Source organism: Trichoderma virens (assembly GCF_000170995.1).
Source record: "Trichoderma virens Gv29-8 chromosome Unknown TRIVIscaffold_3, whole genome shotgun sequence".
Taxonomy (NCBI): Eukaryota; Fungi; Ascomycota; class Sordariomycetes; order Hypocreales; family Hypocreaceae; genus Trichoderma; species Trichoderma virens.
In genome coordinates this window covers 2,426,503-2,442,647 of record NW_014013746.1, presented here as the reverse complement: position 1 = coordinate 2,442,647, position 16,145 = coordinate 2,426,503, and the positions used below count along the sequence as shown (strand labels likewise).

General features: G+C 44.9%; 7 protein-coding genes across 7 annotated transcripts; 4 read left to right on the top strand and 3 right to left on the bottom strand.

The window, feature by feature from the left end:
- Window positions 1-157: 157 nt before the first annotated feature.
- TRIVIDRAFT_128460 (uncharacterized protein) lies at window positions 158-1,431 on the top strand (the record flags this gene model as incomplete). Its single annotated transcript, XM_014104572.1, has 3 exons — window positions 158-367; window positions 445-941; window positions 1,020-1,431. Coding segments are annotated over 3 exons (1,119 nt in total), but the record flags the coding sequence as incomplete, so codon positions are not given.
- A 1,231-nt stretch (window positions 1,432-2,662) lies between these two features.
- Window positions 2,663-3,330, top strand: TRIVIDRAFT_32329 (uncharacterized protein; the record flags this gene model as incomplete). Its single annotated transcript, XM_014104571.1, has 3 exons — window positions 2,663-2,938; window positions 2,994-3,103; window positions 3,156-3,330. The coding sequence occupies 3 exons, from the start codon at window positions 2,663-2,665 to the stop codon at window positions 3,328-3,330; spliced, it is 561 nt and encodes a 186-aa protein (XP_013960046.1).
- Window positions 3,331-4,264: 934 nt separating this feature from the next.
- On the top strand, window positions 4,265-5,083 carry TRIVIDRAFT_144830 (uncharacterized protein; the record flags this gene model as incomplete). Its single annotated transcript, XM_014104570.1, has 2 exons — window positions 4,265-4,339; window positions 4,394-5,083. 2 exons carry the CDS (start codon window positions 4,265-4,267, stop codon window positions 5,081-5,083), a joined length of 765 nt encoding a protein of 254 aa, XP_013960045.1.
- Window positions 5,084-5,826: 743 nt separating this feature from the next.
- On the bottom strand, window positions 5,827-7,262 carry TRIVIDRAFT_32357 (carbohydrate esterase family 15 protein; the record flags this gene model as incomplete). The annotated part of the gene is made up of 2 exons (XM_014104569.1): window positions 5,827-7,133; window positions 7,190-7,262. The coding sequence occupies 2 exons, from the start codon at window positions 7,260-7,262 to the stop codon at window positions 5,827-5,829; spliced, it is 1,380 nt and encodes a 459-aa protein (XP_013960044.1).
- Window positions 7,263-9,804: 2,542 nt separating this feature from the next.
- On the top strand, window positions 9,805-11,246 carry TRIVIDRAFT_32109 (glycoside hydrolase family 5 protein; the record flags this gene model as incomplete). The annotated part of the gene is made up of 2 exons (XM_014104568.1): window positions 9,805-10,244; window positions 10,310-11,246. 2 exons carry the CDS (start codon window positions 9,805-9,807, stop codon window positions 11,244-11,246), a joined length of 1,377 nt encoding a protein of 458 aa, XP_013960043.1.
- A 187-nt stretch (window positions 11,247-11,433) lies between these two features.
- Window positions 11,434-12,576, bottom strand: TRIVIDRAFT_62509 (uncharacterized protein; the record flags this gene model as incomplete). Its single annotated transcript, XM_014104567.1, has 1 exon — window positions 11,434-12,576. One exon carries the CDS (start codon window positions 12,574-12,576, stop codon window positions 11,434-11,436), a length of 1,143 nt encoding a protein of 380 aa, XP_013960042.1.
- A 1,269-nt stretch (window positions 12,577-13,845) lies between these two features.
- Window positions 13,846-14,856, bottom strand: TRIVIDRAFT_32650 (uncharacterized protein; the record flags this gene model as incomplete). Its single annotated transcript, XM_014104566.1, has 1 exon — window positions 13,846-14,856. One exon carries the CDS (start codon window positions 14,854-14,856, stop codon window positions 13,846-13,848), a length of 1,011 nt encoding a protein of 336 aa, XP_013960041.1.
- Window positions 14,857-16,145: the final 1,289 nt, after the last annotated feature.

Here is a 16,145-nt window from a genome sequence, read left to right as displayed (position 1 = left end):
CAGGATGCAGGATGCAGGATGCAGGATGGAAGTCGCTTTAACGAAAGCAACGTAGTCCCAAATTCTGGTTTCTATGCCCCTGATAATTTTGAAAATTTCGATTACCTAGCCCTACTGATTTCTCACCATGATAACCGAAGAAGTCGATGAAGACACTGTCTCTAAGCGTCTGCTGCAGCGGCTATCAGACACTGTGTATGCATGCTCCTCACTATCGCAGCTATCGAGCAGGCCTGGTAACTTTGTTTATCGCGGTGTCTTGGTTCATCCCCTCCCTGTCCAAGTAGAAACCCCGGCTCGGACCATTATAATCAAACATTCTGTCAATGTTGCGGGCAAAAATATTTCCAGTCACATGGAATACTGTGTATATGAACCAGTAATTGTTTTTCATCTTGAAGCAATACATTCATGAAGCAAAGCACTGATCTTTACTAATATCAGAACTTCGAGGAATTATTGCTCAACTCAATTGCTCAATTTCCACCTCTTATTGATGCACCTGTTCTGGTGAAAGCACCGCGCCTATATTTAATAGACCGAGAAAGTAATACTCAAGTCTTGGAAGATTTTGTTAATTCCGAGGGGCTCAAATCAATATGGATTTCCTCTGAAGCCAACGATCTTCTTCCCCCATCCAGTCTAGAGGCTATTGGCCTTCAATTAGGTTCGTGGCTTCGGGCCTTTCATGGGTGGGCTACAGCACCTGAACAAGCTAGTGTCAGGGCGCAGATGTGGCAAGGTGATCCTATGCGAAAGATAAAATATTTCTTCACCTACCAGAACTTTCTAAAGGTATTAGAACTATACCCAGAACTTTTAAAAGATCACCGAGAAATCTTGGATCACATCCAAGATGCCATATCGAAAGAGTATGAGAAATCCTCTACAGAAGAAGATGGGGACTTTGGACTTATACATGGAGACTTTTGGTCAGGAAAGTATGTTTTCGTCTCTTTGTTAGCCCGCGCTATCATTTTCTCATGCTAGATTCGTTTGTCTAATGAAGTGAACATCAGCATCTTGTTACCTACTACGCCATGGCGAGCGCCTCCATTATCAAGTGCGCCTAACAGACTGTTCATTATTGACTGGGAATTCGCACAATTTGGTCACCGATCCAATGACATAGGCCAAATCATCGGTGACCTTTTTGAAAGGAACATATACAGCAACATTGCAGCTATTACCCCAGTTATGGAGGGAGTTATCAAGGGATACGGTGAGCTGAGTGACCAAATGTCGTTTCGAGTTGCCATCTACGTGGGTGTTCATTTGATCAACTGGTATAATCGGAGACCTCAACAAGGCCCCAGAGTGGTTCCCCCAGATGCAATTATAGCCGGATTGACTACTGGAAGGGACTTCATTATAAAAGGGTGGAAGAAGGATAGGAAATTCTTCGAGAGCAGTGCACTTGCATTGTTGTTCAAGAAAGCATAACTTCAAAGTAATATTAAGACTTGGCGTTGTGAAATGCCCACGACATTGTCCACAACATTGCTTCTGTCTTTAAAACTGGGAAGCTAAATGCCTTTAAATAACTAGTTTATAAGCTATGTTCTACTACCATTGAGTTTTTCAAGTAACCGTACAGGAATATGGGTTTCCACTACTTCAGAGCTTTCCTACTTCCTAGCCGCCTTTGCAAAGCAAGCTCTTATCTTCCTATATTCCTCATATAATTCCAAATTCGTAATTTCTCGCTGAATATATTTCCTTGGGTTTTCCTACTCATTTATTCCGTCTTGAATGCCAGCTACAATTTTCTCGTGATCATAGGAAACGAATCAGCGAGCTTTGATAGATCTAAACCGTGACTGCATTTCGGCACGAGAATCTAAAGTTTACGTCTCACCCGTAATGTGGGATGATTAGTCGTATTGTATAAATATTGATGTTATTAGTATCATTTATTTAAACTGTAGAGATTTTGTCTCATTCATCAATGGGTCAGTATGCCCTGATATACCTGGCTCCGGAATTCGCCAATTTGTAGCTAGTTGATCGATGATTACTTCTAGGATAACTAGTGTTTGCCAAGCAAGAGTATACAAGTGTACTTGGAGATTTCCAGAGCAGTATAGAGCAAGCATGATACTGCAAAACTAGGCAGTGCCAACGTGCGCTAATACCCACAACTGTCAGCCCGATTCCCATTTCGAGCCCAAAGGATCACTACACCGTTCAAAGTTCTTTTTTTTTTAACAAGCGGAAAGTCTCGGCCACTTCTAGATATAGCAATCGCCGGTATATTCAATAATGTGTTATTCCAGTTTGATTCTACGCTAACCATTTCTATCTAAGACCATAGCTAAAATCTGCTGAGTTTAGATGCTCATAATGCAAGATGCCTCAAGCTAATGTGAAGCATGAAAGCAACCAAAAACGCAGTTGCTACGTATGGCAAAAAAGGGAATGGACCTCTTTCGCTCCGAGAACGAAAACGAAGTTACTTGGCTATAGTGAATGCAAATTGTTGTATAGCATCATGAAAGGAGACATAGGGCAACTCAGCATTAAAGTAATATGACCGCGGCCAATTTGAAAAAAAATTATATAAAAAACCGTCAGTTGCTCTTTAGTCAAATTTATTCCGTCTCGCTACATCTCCAACAGTAACATTAATCGACAATAATGAAGCATTCTACACCAAACAACCATGATTCCACGACTTCTTATCTTTATTAGCTCGGCTGCAACAGTTCTGACAACCGGTGCTTGCGGTACTGGAATTTACCACTCACCTATTGCCCAGTCTTTTGTCACCATTGACCTTCAGGTTGGCTTTCCTGTTAATACAACCACTCCGGGAGGCGTGGTTGGCTCTGTGCCTATACGTGGAGGCAGCATCAGCGGCCAGTTTAATGGCCATCTTGTGTCGAACATCTCCTCAGAGATTGAGCATGTACTACCTCTCACTAGTGGAGAATACACCGTGAGTTAATGGTGGCTCGACACGGCATATTTTTATAGATATTGACATATTCCAGTCCGTTTCAAGCCAATGGATTTTCGAAAATGAAATGAATGAACATATTTTAACTACACTTTCAGGACTCACCACGTATACTAACAATGCTCTACATGGACTCGGCACTGCGTAATTACATCGTCACTACCGAGTAAAAGCACCAAACTGACCGTTGTCTTAGTGTCCTGGCTACCGAAATAAAAGAATTTTATTGGGTTAATTCGGCCAGCTTCCTGATTGAATGGCAGGGCGATTTTAATACCGGAAAGGCTCAATTTGAATTCTTCCAAATTACCACAGGCGGTCGCGTGGATGGTCAACCTATTACCGCTTTACTTCCACTGGGCGGTAAATAAACGGCAATGATATTGACTAGTCACACATTATACAGGTTGCATTCCCTTGATATGCAACACCGATGGTGGCCATATAGCTGGAGAACTTTGTTTTCAGATACCTCTATTGCATAAACTTGGGATGATCACTGGCAAGATTGGATATACATTTGGTCGAGGCAAAGTACCCTAATGTAGCACACCATTACTTATTTTATTACTCTTATACATTTCACATACTTTGCACCCTTCTCAAAGGGTGGTTTCTCATTCCATGTATCAATTCTGAATAAATCCAGTATGCAGTTAACATTTATGTTGATTTCAACCACTTTACGAGTAATCTTTATCTAAATATCTATATCGCCATTGCGACAGTTCTATATATACACCTGCTTTGTCTAGTATTTTATTCATAGGCATTATCTGCAATAAGATTTCTCATAAAATATAATTGTTTTGAATAGAACAATCCCATGAGGTTAGTGAACGAGTGATCCATTATTTAAATGACACTTGATATCTCTATGATATGTAGATCGCCAGCAAAACGGTACGGAGATACGCAGGCAGTTTAGGTGAAATATACTTATTTTCTGACGTACAAGAGTTCGCTGGATGCAGGGTATAACGTAAACTCCCCTCGTGATTAATCCTTCTCACGCGATTGGTAGTTATGTCTTTCTCCGATTTTCGTTACATTTAGGATTCCCAGATCCTTCCATTGTAAAGGTACTAAAAATATCAGTTACTAGTATATTTTCGGCATCAGGCATATTTGATCCTGCGAAGTTGGTCTCTACTAATGCGAATGCAGTTAATCATGCGGTGCTGTTTAATTGGATGATTCATTTCGTTTATCATTGGCAGAACGGATCGCCTTGGTACCTTGTTTTATTTCACTTCCACCTCGTCTCCATCTTCACGAAAGTCGCAGTATCTGACGAGCTGCGCCATGGCGATATCCATTAGCAAATGGGCCGATGGCCCCTTGGAACTTATTGAGACCCCCTCCGCTACGAGGCAAATAGTGAGCTGTGCCCTGTCAATTAATAGGGCGTCAACGCGCTGATGCGATCTTCAGGCTGATCATCCGGCCCACTATGTCGCCAACGAGATGGCCTTCGCCCATAACGCTATGCTCCGTGGTCTAAACGCCATATACTTGCAAGCGCCCTACATACCAAGGGCTGACGTAGCCGATTTTCTCTTTTTTGTAGCCTCGTGGGCTAGTTGGGTACATGATCATCATATTCTCGAGGAGACGCGCATGTTTCCAGGCTTCGAGCGCATTCCCGGTATTCGGCCCGGGCAGCTCTCGCAGAACATCGAGCAGCATCATCTGTTCTCCGCTGGTCTTGATGATCTTAAGAAATACGCTACAAATACAACCGCAGTTGAGTACGATGGTAAAACACTGCGTGAGCTCATTGGTAGTTTTTCTACACATATGCGCCAACATCTGGCAGATGAAATCGACACACTCTGGAGCCTCGAGTGCTGCGAGAAAGGACAGGAGAAAAACCTGCTAAAGGTGTATAAGGACTGCGAAGCAGAAGCAGCTAAGCAAGACAAGACAGTCGTGCCACCCATGGTACTCGGGTTGTGCGATAAGACGTTTCAGGGTGGCAATAGCTGGCCTGCCATACCTATGGGCTCGGAATACATTGTGCACTATATATTTGGTAGGAAGCATAGAGGCGCGTGGAGGTTTTTGCCGTCCGACACATTTCGAAGACCAAGAATGTTACCATTTTTGGGCAATGACAAATAATTGGCGAGGTAAGCCTATGTATCACCATGGCCATTGTTTGATATGACAGGTATCGGGCGGGTGTAGCCACTGGTCTCCAAATTTATAGCAACTTTTACCAATATGGTGCATTATGCCGGTGCGATGTAACTGTGATAGAGAGCCTGATTGGAGAGGGCATGAACAGTCTGCTGAAGTGTACAACCTAATCAAGTCGAATATCTGTAATAGAACCGCACGGGGTTTAATGTACTGTAAACTTGCACACTTACTTGCATGGTGGCTATCAATAGATACCCAGCTAGCTGAACTGAAGCCCCATATGAGAAATATTGCTACAATGAACAGAGATTATGATTATCTTAACTAGCATAAATCCTTCTTCTAGAAAGATCGAAGACTGGATCTGGTTGCTATGGCGCAGTACTGTGATATGTAGCTTGATGCTATATCATCTGCCAAGTTGGGTTGGGGGCCATTGTCTGACAAGAATGTAACCGACGAACAAGATACCCCTATACCGGTGGGACTGCATAAAAATAGTATATACCATGGATCTAGTCGTTGCTACTACCTACATTGGGTACCTGGTATGCATAATAATACTCAAAAACAGATGGCTATATTTTCCTTCACTTATGGAGTTTGTCGAGAGGTGCTACAGTTTGCAAATGTCAATCTATCTCATTTCCGTTAAGTTAAGCGCTATATTATAGAAGTGTTCAATTTATGCCGGAAATCCGCCACCTCTCTTCAATGAGAGACTAGGTCAATGTTGGAGCCGTCCAATCAATCCACTGGGGTTGAGAGAATGTAAAGTCGCTCTGGAAAATTGCAGTATTTGTTGACTGGCCGAGCAAGAACTTTTGAACAAAGGCTGTAAGCTGAGATTGCTGATTTGACGGAAATGCGCAGTGCGCGTGGGCTCCAATCTGAGAGTAGCCTATGTTGTTTGGCACACCTAAAGCCTGCCATGCCGTACGAGCAGCTGTCATACACCCAAAGCAACTTTGTGGGCCAAGCCAATCGATATTGTTATCAATAACAAACAAACCCCTCGGTGCAATCAGAGCTGCTAGCGAGTGGTGATCGAATGGCAACGTTGGGACTTGGTTGACATAACTGTTGAAAGTCGTTGAAAACCAAGGGTCTTCACCAATAATCTCAGATGCTGTCTGGATGTTGGCTCCTTGAGATTTCAAGTAGTCTGAAATCCTCCAACAAGCAGATCCACCAGCGCCTGATTCCTGGGGGAGTGTCAACACGATACGTTTATCGAATGCCCCTGCGACCATAGCGCCCTTTCCATTTCGCGAGCATCCCGTCACGCCAATTCTCGTGGCATCGATTCTTGCAGCAGGAACCAGCTCAAGAGCATCAATGACTCGGCTTACTCCCCAAGCCCACGCGGTCATGGCGCCAGCCGAATGCCCTTTTCCGTAGAGATCGTAGAATTTGCCCTGTCCTCGGCTGCCAGTATTCACTTGCGCTGCGATATTATCATTATTGAAGTTGATCATAGCAACGCCTGCCGGTGCCGGCAGACTGCCACCTCCATACCCAATGATGGCGGGATAAGGCGCTGTTCCAGAAGAAGGATATGAAATAGTGACGGTGAATGATATTGACTTTCCTGAGTCACCACAATTTATGGTCAAAGTATTTCCGGAGAATGACGCAGTAACAGTGGCAGGACGACCTGGCAGAGTCCCAAGTTCATATCGTTGGATAAGCTCCGACATTTCAGCCTGGCGACACAGGAATTTGTCTTTTGTGGTTACTTTGTCTCCGTTGAACATTGTGAAGAGGTCATTAAGCTTTGGATTGGCTTTCAAACTAATTGAACCCGGCAACGCTGAGCATGCAGCCGCACTTGTAGACGTAGCGCGAGTTGCGGATGACGATGATGTACTCGAGGCGGGTGGACTTGTGAAAGATGTGACCAGTGTGGTAGTTGGTATAGTCGATGATACTTGTGTATTAGGAATGCACTGGGAGTAATATTCGCTGTAGGATACACAGGTTGTGCCAGCAACACAAGTTGTTGGCCCGGACCAACCAACACCACCGCCTATGATATATGTAAGCTCTTAATACTGCAAACTTCGAGCGATGAGCATCACGAACATTGCCCCCATACTGGGGATTGCGCCTGGATAGGGATGGCGAGCAGCAAGAGAGCAAAGAAACGAGTAGCCATATTGTGCCTTTGTCAACCTATCGCATGGTGTTTAAGCGATGTCGTTATCTGGGCGCTCCAGTAATCCTCTTTATATTTCTATGCAGCCGCTTGTCCGGCGCATGAAGTCACGATGCTTCTACAACAGAATTACTACTACAACCTATTGTATTACATCTCATATTACCTTTACGTCTGAATTATTGGCATCACCTACAATTCTCAAGTATCTCTGTATCAGGTAAAGGGCGCTGTTCCGTAAACCCGAGCAAGGACTGATTGGAGAACGTGGTTTGTCTTCACCCGCAGCGGAGAACGGTTAAATAGGATATACTATTCAGCATAAAATATTTCGGTAGTAAATATGAATCATTCATCTTGTGGGGCCACATATCCCCCCCTACTTGTGGTGTTAAATCGTCTCGGTACAAAATGTTTCCCGATATCATATATAGAGGCTGAAAGAAAGGACCCGGTCTAGAATTAATGATCTCGGCTAAATAAGGTTATGCATCCCCATGTCTTTTTATATTTATTTATGATGAACCTATCAAATTGGAGGATTTTCTCTTAAGGTAGTGCTACAGACCAGCTTTCTTTATTTGTAGCTGAGCATGATAATGATCACAATTCTGGCGGTGAATATGGGTTCTCGGCCGTGATACGCTTGGATATCCGATGCTACTTTACCTTAACTATACACCCAACAGTCTCCGAAACCTTAAATTTAAGAATACTTAATGCTTAACTGTATTCATGTAGCCAATATAGGCCTTCATCACATTCTCAGTCTAATATGGCCCAGGGTTGTTATAGTACTCATCGGCCAAAGCCTGCGCTACGAAAGGTTTACCAGGCCGAGATATCTATCTTCTCAAAACTAAGGCGCCTTCAATTTGGAGTTTTTATTTGTTGTATCAGTTTTGATATTAGTTCATTCTGTCATTATTCGTCAGTGATGCCTTCGAATGCCGTTTTATGAGGTCTCCCACCTATTCTGCTTCATTTTTCTCGCCAAAGATTGCGTATAACAAGCCAATGGATATTATGCCTTTAGGATGTTGGTAGGTTTAATTCTCTGTAATGTAAGAAAGGTGGCACTGTTTTGATTGCTTCCTCAAGCGAAATGCCAATATCTGCGACGAAGTTATGCAGATGACGGTATATTGGGAGCACATCACAGTTTGGCTCCAATAGCATACACCGGCATATTTATTCCACCAATGGATGAAATTAAGCCCCATGGTTAGTATGGCATGAAACATGATTCTTTCTAATGGCTTGTTCAGAAGGTAGTGTTATAAATATATACGTAAATATGCGACCAAATAGTCAGCAGACGTTTGTATACAATTGAGTAGTGGTCCATAAAAGTAAGTCGTTCATTCTAAGAGTTCGGATAAATAGTATATTCGGTGACCTTGAATAGTCCCAGTCTGTAATAATACAGCCATATAAGACGGGGACAATGATGGCTGTGAATGCGGATAGCGGGTGCTGGCCTATTAACGTGCATACAGCGAGCGAAGAATACACAGCATAGACAGCTAAAAATATCTATAGAAATTAAGTAACTTCAAACAGCAGTTAGCCAATTCGTACTCAGAAAGCTTTCAACTGCTATGGATATTCCGTAGAGCTACGCCAAAGAAGAGGCTCCCGGAACGCACACCTAATAGAGGGTTTCCGGCAGGACAAATTATATAGACTGATTTTACGGAGATTAGAAACTAGGAAAGATGGATGTAATCATTGAATGTTGGAGACTCTGGAGGATTTACGGCGATGTCCATGGCATCATGATGATGTTTTGTAAGAATGGACAAGCAGGATGGTTCTCCCAATTCATCCATGTGAATATCTCTTAAACAGAATAACCTATTTTCCTTCGTGTGCATTAGAACTGGATGAAATAATACCTGCACCCTTCCATGGGTCAAAGTATTGAAACGATGATACTCTAATAATTTCTATGTTTTAGATGGCCCGTACCGGCTTGGCCATCAACATTAGCTGTAATATTGTCTCAATATTAGGTAAAAGATTATTTATGAGGACTTGATTCAGTACGTTGAGTAATACCAAGAAATACTGACAACGCAGGCCGTAGACTTGTACATCAGCTTCCGTCTCTCAAATGCAGAGACTGGATTTATTGTGTACAGTGCTATTGTCCCCTGGAGTAGTATTCGGTTGATATATAGGAACTCAAGGTTAAATATCGATATGATCCAAGCCAATAAATGTGTCATTTAGCCGTTTGATGCTGCAAACTCTATACGACGCTGGGTAAATGCCCCCTCTTTACAGGCGCCGTAAGATTGTCGAGAACATGGCATTTTTTTCACATGACATAAATTACGAGACGAATCAGCCTTTAAGCTACATGCTGAGTCTAGTTAATGCATTAACTGATCTAACAATACAGGAGGATGTAATGGGTAAAGGACTGTACTAATAATGCTTTTGATATATGCTGATACCTGCTGTACCTGCACTACGATTCAATCTGCCGTATTCATTGAACAAGTTCGTTATTTTCCCATTTAAAATACAAAATACGATGGCCTTTAAACAATTATTGATCGTAGCAAATGCTGCTGCCCTTTGCGCAGCCCAAACTACTATCACAGTCAATGTCGGCACCAAATTTCAGCAAATAGATGGCTTCGGCTTTTCGCAGGCGTTCGGCCGAGCCAGTGAATTTCAGAACGCCAATGCCAATACCCAGAAACAAGCTCTAGATTATCTTTTCAGTACTAGCACTGGTGCCGGTTTCAGCATCATTCGGAACCGCATCGGATCTGGAGGCGCTGGCGACAGCATCGAACCAAATAATCCCGGCTCACCATCCGCGGCACCAAAATATACTTGGGACAACAACGACAGCGGTCAATTATGGTTCACGAAGCAGGCAGTCTCATATGGCGTCAAAACCATATATGCTGACGCATGGGGTGCTCCTGGGTTTATGAAAACCAGCGGGTCTGACTCGTCGCCCGGGTGAGTGAGCACCATCCACATCCCCATACGCTGCACCAAAGCTGATATTGGTTACTATAAAACAGATATCTTTGCGGCACTACGGGGCATTCGTGTTCTTCCGGCGACTGGAGACAAGCGTATGCTAATTTTCTTGTGCAATATGTCAAGTATTACGCAGCGGCAGGCTACAACATCACACACCTGGGATTCCTAAATGAACCAGATTTCCAAACCACATACTCTCAGATGCAAATTAGTTCAAACGCTCAAGAGGCCATATCCTTCATCCCTATCCTCTATAACACAGTGAAGGCGGCTGGCCTAAGCACCCAGATTACCTGTTGCGACGCGGTTGGATGGACGACTCAGAGCACCTATACAACCAACTTGGTCAATGCTGGTTCAACCCAGTATCTCGGTATAATCACCTCCCATTCGTACAGTGCAGATGCTACTTCTCCACTCAGTCAAACATCTCTACGTAAATGGAACACAGAAGGCGGCCCCAGTACGGCGTTCGTAACGACATGGTATGGCAGCGGCGGGACCAACGAGGGTTTCACCTGGGCCAACAAACTTGCTGTTGCAATGGTCAACGCCCAACTCTCAGCTTACCTGTTCTGGGAAGGCTTCGAGATTCAGCAATCCCAGTCAGGTAGCCACTTGATCGATGCACTAGATAGGCAGACGGCTACCCCGTCGGGCATCTTCTGGGCTTTTGCTATGTGGTCGAGATACATTCGTCCAGGAGCTTTCAGAGTAGCAGCCTCAGGATCCATTTCCAACGTTATTATCGGCGCCTTCCAGAACCTTGATGGCTCCGTAGTTGTTGTATTCACAAACAGTGGATCATCTACGCAGTCAGCAAGAGTGGCATTTACTGGCTTTTCTCCAAGCTCCGCCGCTGCATACGTCACGGATAACAGCCACACTTTTGCATCTACATCCTCGGGGCTTTCTAGTGGAGCTATTACAGTGTCTGTACCCAGCAAGGGAGTTGTCACAGTGAAGTTGACTTGAACAGCGTTGATACATTGTACTGGATTGGTTTCTGGAGCATTGGTACGATAACCAGAGTAACGACTGGCCACCAAGCAGGTATATCACCTGGCACGAGCATGTCTATGAAATGGTGTGTCCTTCAAGCTTCGTTTGATTACGATTAAGTGTGAGCCATAGTTGGCAATACAGTGCAGGTATCTAGATTCTAGCTCTTTTCAATGGTAATCTTCGTATTGTAACCCCTCTCTAGAATATGCGTGAGTACAGAGTTTTTAACGGTTTCAACAATGTGTTCTTCAGCATCACTGTCCAATCCACCATGAGAGAGGAAATCAACGTGCACTCTCAACTCGTTCAGATCCTCATGCACTTCAAGCAGAGCCGCCCCATCAGCATCTATAGCATCAGTGGCTTTCTCACAGCTTGCACGCAGGTCGTCAAGTTCCTCTTTGAGCTCCTTGTTCTCTCTCTCAAGCTGTTCGACTCGATTCGCTAGTCTATGCATCTCCTTGCGCATATCAGATAATGTAGCCCATACATCGTGATAATTGTCAATTCCAGGTGAAGTACTTGAATCGTCCAGTCGCCGTCTCTTCTTGTCGCTTCCTTCGGTAATTGGACCGACGGACAGCAGGGGCTGGGATTTGGGTTGTGATGATGCTTTGAGATCGGGGGGAGGAGGTGGTCCCAGTTCGGCGTATGATGGCGGCTCATCATTTGGTGGTGCGGACGAGCTATGTGAAGACGAAGAAAGGCTAATAACCTTGCCCCCGCTACCGCCATAGAGTGAGCTCAAAGCAGTTGGGATATCGGACTCAAGTGGTTGAAGAATGTTTTGAGCGACGGCTTCGCAGACAGCGGACAACTTGGCTTGAGAAACCTCTCGTGCTGAGATATAAACATCCAGAGCTGTCGCCTTGGCTAGTGAACGTAGAGAATCGAAAACTTGGCCAGATAGCCGCTTCCTTGGTTGCACGGGTTCAGTTGCTGCAGTTGAAACGATAAGGTCAAGAGGTTGACGGAGATCGAAATGAAGTCGAACAGCCCTACAATTGAGTTTCTTTCGCACTATATCGGGAACTTCTGGATTCTCATCATAGCTGAACAAGGTGATGGAATGTGTGTGGATTAAACCAATGATGTGAGATTGAGATTCAATGCCTTTCACTCTAATGGGACAATGCAGCTGAAAGGACGCCGATGATGCCTCGTGGGAAAAGCGGCTCTCGAGCATCAGGCGACCTCTTTGCGGATCAGGGTCGACCAAGTACTGCGTCACGTCGTCTAATCTCCATTCTACGCAAGCGGGCGTCTTCAAATCGAAATCGAGACACGGGAATGTCGACATGGTTCGTTGGCTCTGGCTCGTGGCGCGCTACGTAAGCAAAACAGATAGGAACAACATACCAGGTCCAAGAAGCACGCGCAACAGAGGGAGCGAGTTTCGCAGACAGGCGGCCTGCTCAGAGCTCCAGAAGAACCTGCGAGCCCAAGCAGGCCCCTTCCCTCAGCCCCGGGTCTTCCAAAGAAGGAGATGTAATCTCGTTCAGTGGGTAGAAATCCGGAAAACTGGTTGAGGGCGCGAAAACCACGTTCCGTTCTGAAGCGCGGCTCTGTGCAATACAGGCGAAAGGAAACAAGATCAAAGGAGAAAGCTTCGCAGACAGGCGATCGGCTCAGAGCTCCAGAAAACCTGCGAGCTCCGGCAGGTCCCTTCCCTTGACCCCGGGTCTCCCAAAGAAGGAGATAGAGTCTCGTTCAGTGGGTAGAAATCCGGACAGCTGGCCAAGAGCGCACTGCAGACTCCTTGGATGGCGATGCTTGTTGAGAATGTGTAGCAGAAACGATGCGCGCCAAAGTGCACGAAACAAGGAGGCTGGGGAGTTTCACAAGGTGCACGTGACGACAGAGCCACAACCCCACTTCAAATGCAAGCTTAAAGAGGAAAGGTGCCACTCTTGATGTGGCGTCAGCGAGTGTCCATAGCAGAGTTAACCGCAGTACACCCGATAAACCACTGCACACGGCAGCCGCGATGACGACAATAACTGATTAGAAGATCACGGATTTTTGTCATTCAATGGTACATGTACAGAGTACTTATACTAAGGAATCCGAAAGTCCAATTACCTACCTATGCAGAGCATCAATTGGCAATCTCGTTTTGAAAGTGAAATGTCTCTGCCGAATTGGATTCGTTCACTTAGGGCACTCACTCAAATCGTTGCCTGTGAGGCAGACAGCGGGTAGCAATTGAAGGCACTCGTACTACTTAACTCGGATCGCCTTCAGCACAGCTATCAACAGGTCGGCTAAACTGCATCCATGGTATCAATTTAGGTAAATTTATCTTGGAGACAAATCATAGCCAGGTACATCAATTGTCCAGGCAGCGTGGTAGGCAAGTAATGAACTTACATAGCGATTGTATTAGGTAGTTAGAAGTGTCGCGTTTGGTAATGATTTGAAGGGGGAAAAAGACGAGAATAGTAGAAAATTAGGAGACAACGGTAAGTAGTAGGGTTTTATCATTTAGGTAGGTAATTTAGAGAGCGATCAGACTTGAGGTACATGTAGTTAGTTAAAAAGCGAATAATCTACCTACCTACCTACCTACTTATGCTGCAGCTTCAGCCCTTTCAGCAGATAACAACTGAGCAAAGGTATCTCTGATAGTTTCCCTCAATGTCAGATACTTAAGACCCAACACTCTTTCCGCTTTGCTGCCATCCACGCCATAGGCATCTTCTACCCATCCCGGCTTTCCTTCCGGCAGCCTTGACCTCAATTCGGGGAACTGCTCTCGCGCGACATCTACCACGGTCTGCCACCGGAGAGACTGTCCAACCCAGAAACGCTGTCCACCAGCAGCAGGAACTTCGAGGGCTAGCAAATGGGCAGCACTGACTTCGCGGACATCTGCATATCCACCAAAGTCGAATTCCGGTACTTCCTTGGCTCCTAGCAAATTGTAAATCAGGCGGACACTTTCACTTATATGAGCAGTAGATGTCAGCTCCGTGGCGTAAGGCCCAAAGATCCACGGCGGGGCGATCGTAACAACATCGAAGGGCGCGGTGCTATGCTCATCAGCCCACTTCCAAACGGCGCGCTCGGCCAGAGCCTTTGAAGCACAGTACGCCGTCACGCCGTCAGTGGCTGGGTCAGCAGCTTGCTCGTAAGTAATAGGATTCCAGTCCTTCTCGTTATACACATAGCCAGCTCGCTTTCCTTTGGAAACGTCCGCGACAGAGGCGTGAGATGATGTAACGACAACACGCTTAACATCTTTACCGTATCGCAATGTAGCATCGAGTATAGCTACGGAGCCCCGAATGGCAGGCTTGAGAAGATCTTCCTCATTGTTCTTCGGTTCTAGGTTGAAGGGAGAAGCGGCATGAATAACACCGACCACGCCGTCGAATGCACCCTCGAATGCTTCTGGCGTCGTGATGTCAGATACGACGACATGTGAAAGCTTTGATGCGTACTGAGGAAACTGATCAGTGAGCTTCTTGAATGATGACTCCGTTCGCACAGCGGCGCGGACGCTGTGGCCTCGTGCGAACGCTTCCTTGACCAACTGGCCGCCAAGGTAACCAGTGCTGCCAGTTATGAGAATAACCATTTTCGAGGGACTGCGTCCGTAATAGAACCAACTTCAAATAGTCAAATTAAATACCGCTGTTGTTTCTAAGAGAATCTTCATGGAGGGCAACCTAGACCTGCACCTCCTCAGGATCTTATACTCCGAAAAAGCACGCTTGCAAAATGATACTAAACCAGAATCTAGCCACCTCAGGTTGATAGAGTCACTCTAAAGCCGCACAATAGTATTGTGATGCCAGAGTTTCCATCCCCTCACAAATTAATACAAATTCGCTACTAAGCCAGCAACCTCCTCCATATGGTGTCATTCGTAGTGGCTGCGCCAAGAAATGGAAGAATATTGGGTTAAGGTTATAGAGAAGAAGATCTATCTACTTCCGCCGCCTCTTGATACCCCGCAATGAAGAACTTGATTATTCGAGAGCATTACTTTATATCAGAGATATTGATACAAATCCAATTATTACCTCATCCTTGAGATAGATCTAGAGAAAAATGCTGTAGATACCACTTTCCCAACACCTAGGTGATTGGCTGTAACTGTGCCACGCTGTGTACACCGACCAGTGTACTCCATGCAATTGGATGTCATGAAATCGTCATTTCCAGTACCCAAAAACAGCTCGATGGAACGTGTCAGATACATAGAGCTCCGTTGGGCGGGATTATTCGGGCCTTATCCTGGGCAAGCTTGGGGTAGGTAGCCAAAGTAGGATTTCAGGTAGCTCGTGGCTCGTTAAGAGGTTAAAGTTTCAAAACTATCAACTTTGGAGACTAAAATATTACCCCGTGCATCTGTCATATTTAAGAGAGCCCCTAAGCATGGGTACACCGATCTAGTCAGTTTTTCGATGGAAGTGCCCCGCTGTTAATGCCGAGGACTTGCGAAGAAAGTGCACCACTTTCACTTGTAGCTGCTCGTCTTCAGAGCGACTATGTAGTAAATGTAACTTAACAAGAGACTAACGGGAATATATCAGCATCGCGTGTTGAAGATCAATATTTCGTAGAGCACTCTAGAGCGAATGACTTAATATCTGTTCATAGCGCGTAGAGCCGATTCCTATATAACCCAATGCAAGTGCATAGCTGTGGATGTGTTAACAATATATAGAGATCATATTTAGTATTAAGATGAGAGGTTCAAGGCTGTAACAGCTGGCTCAATGAAAGGCTATGCCCCAGCATTTGATGTGTTAACATAATATATATATGTATATATACCTATACAATAACCACGGACCCGCTGTTCCTGTTCAGAATACTTCAAGCATAGAAGGGTCTATAACCTGTCATATTTCCAACAAG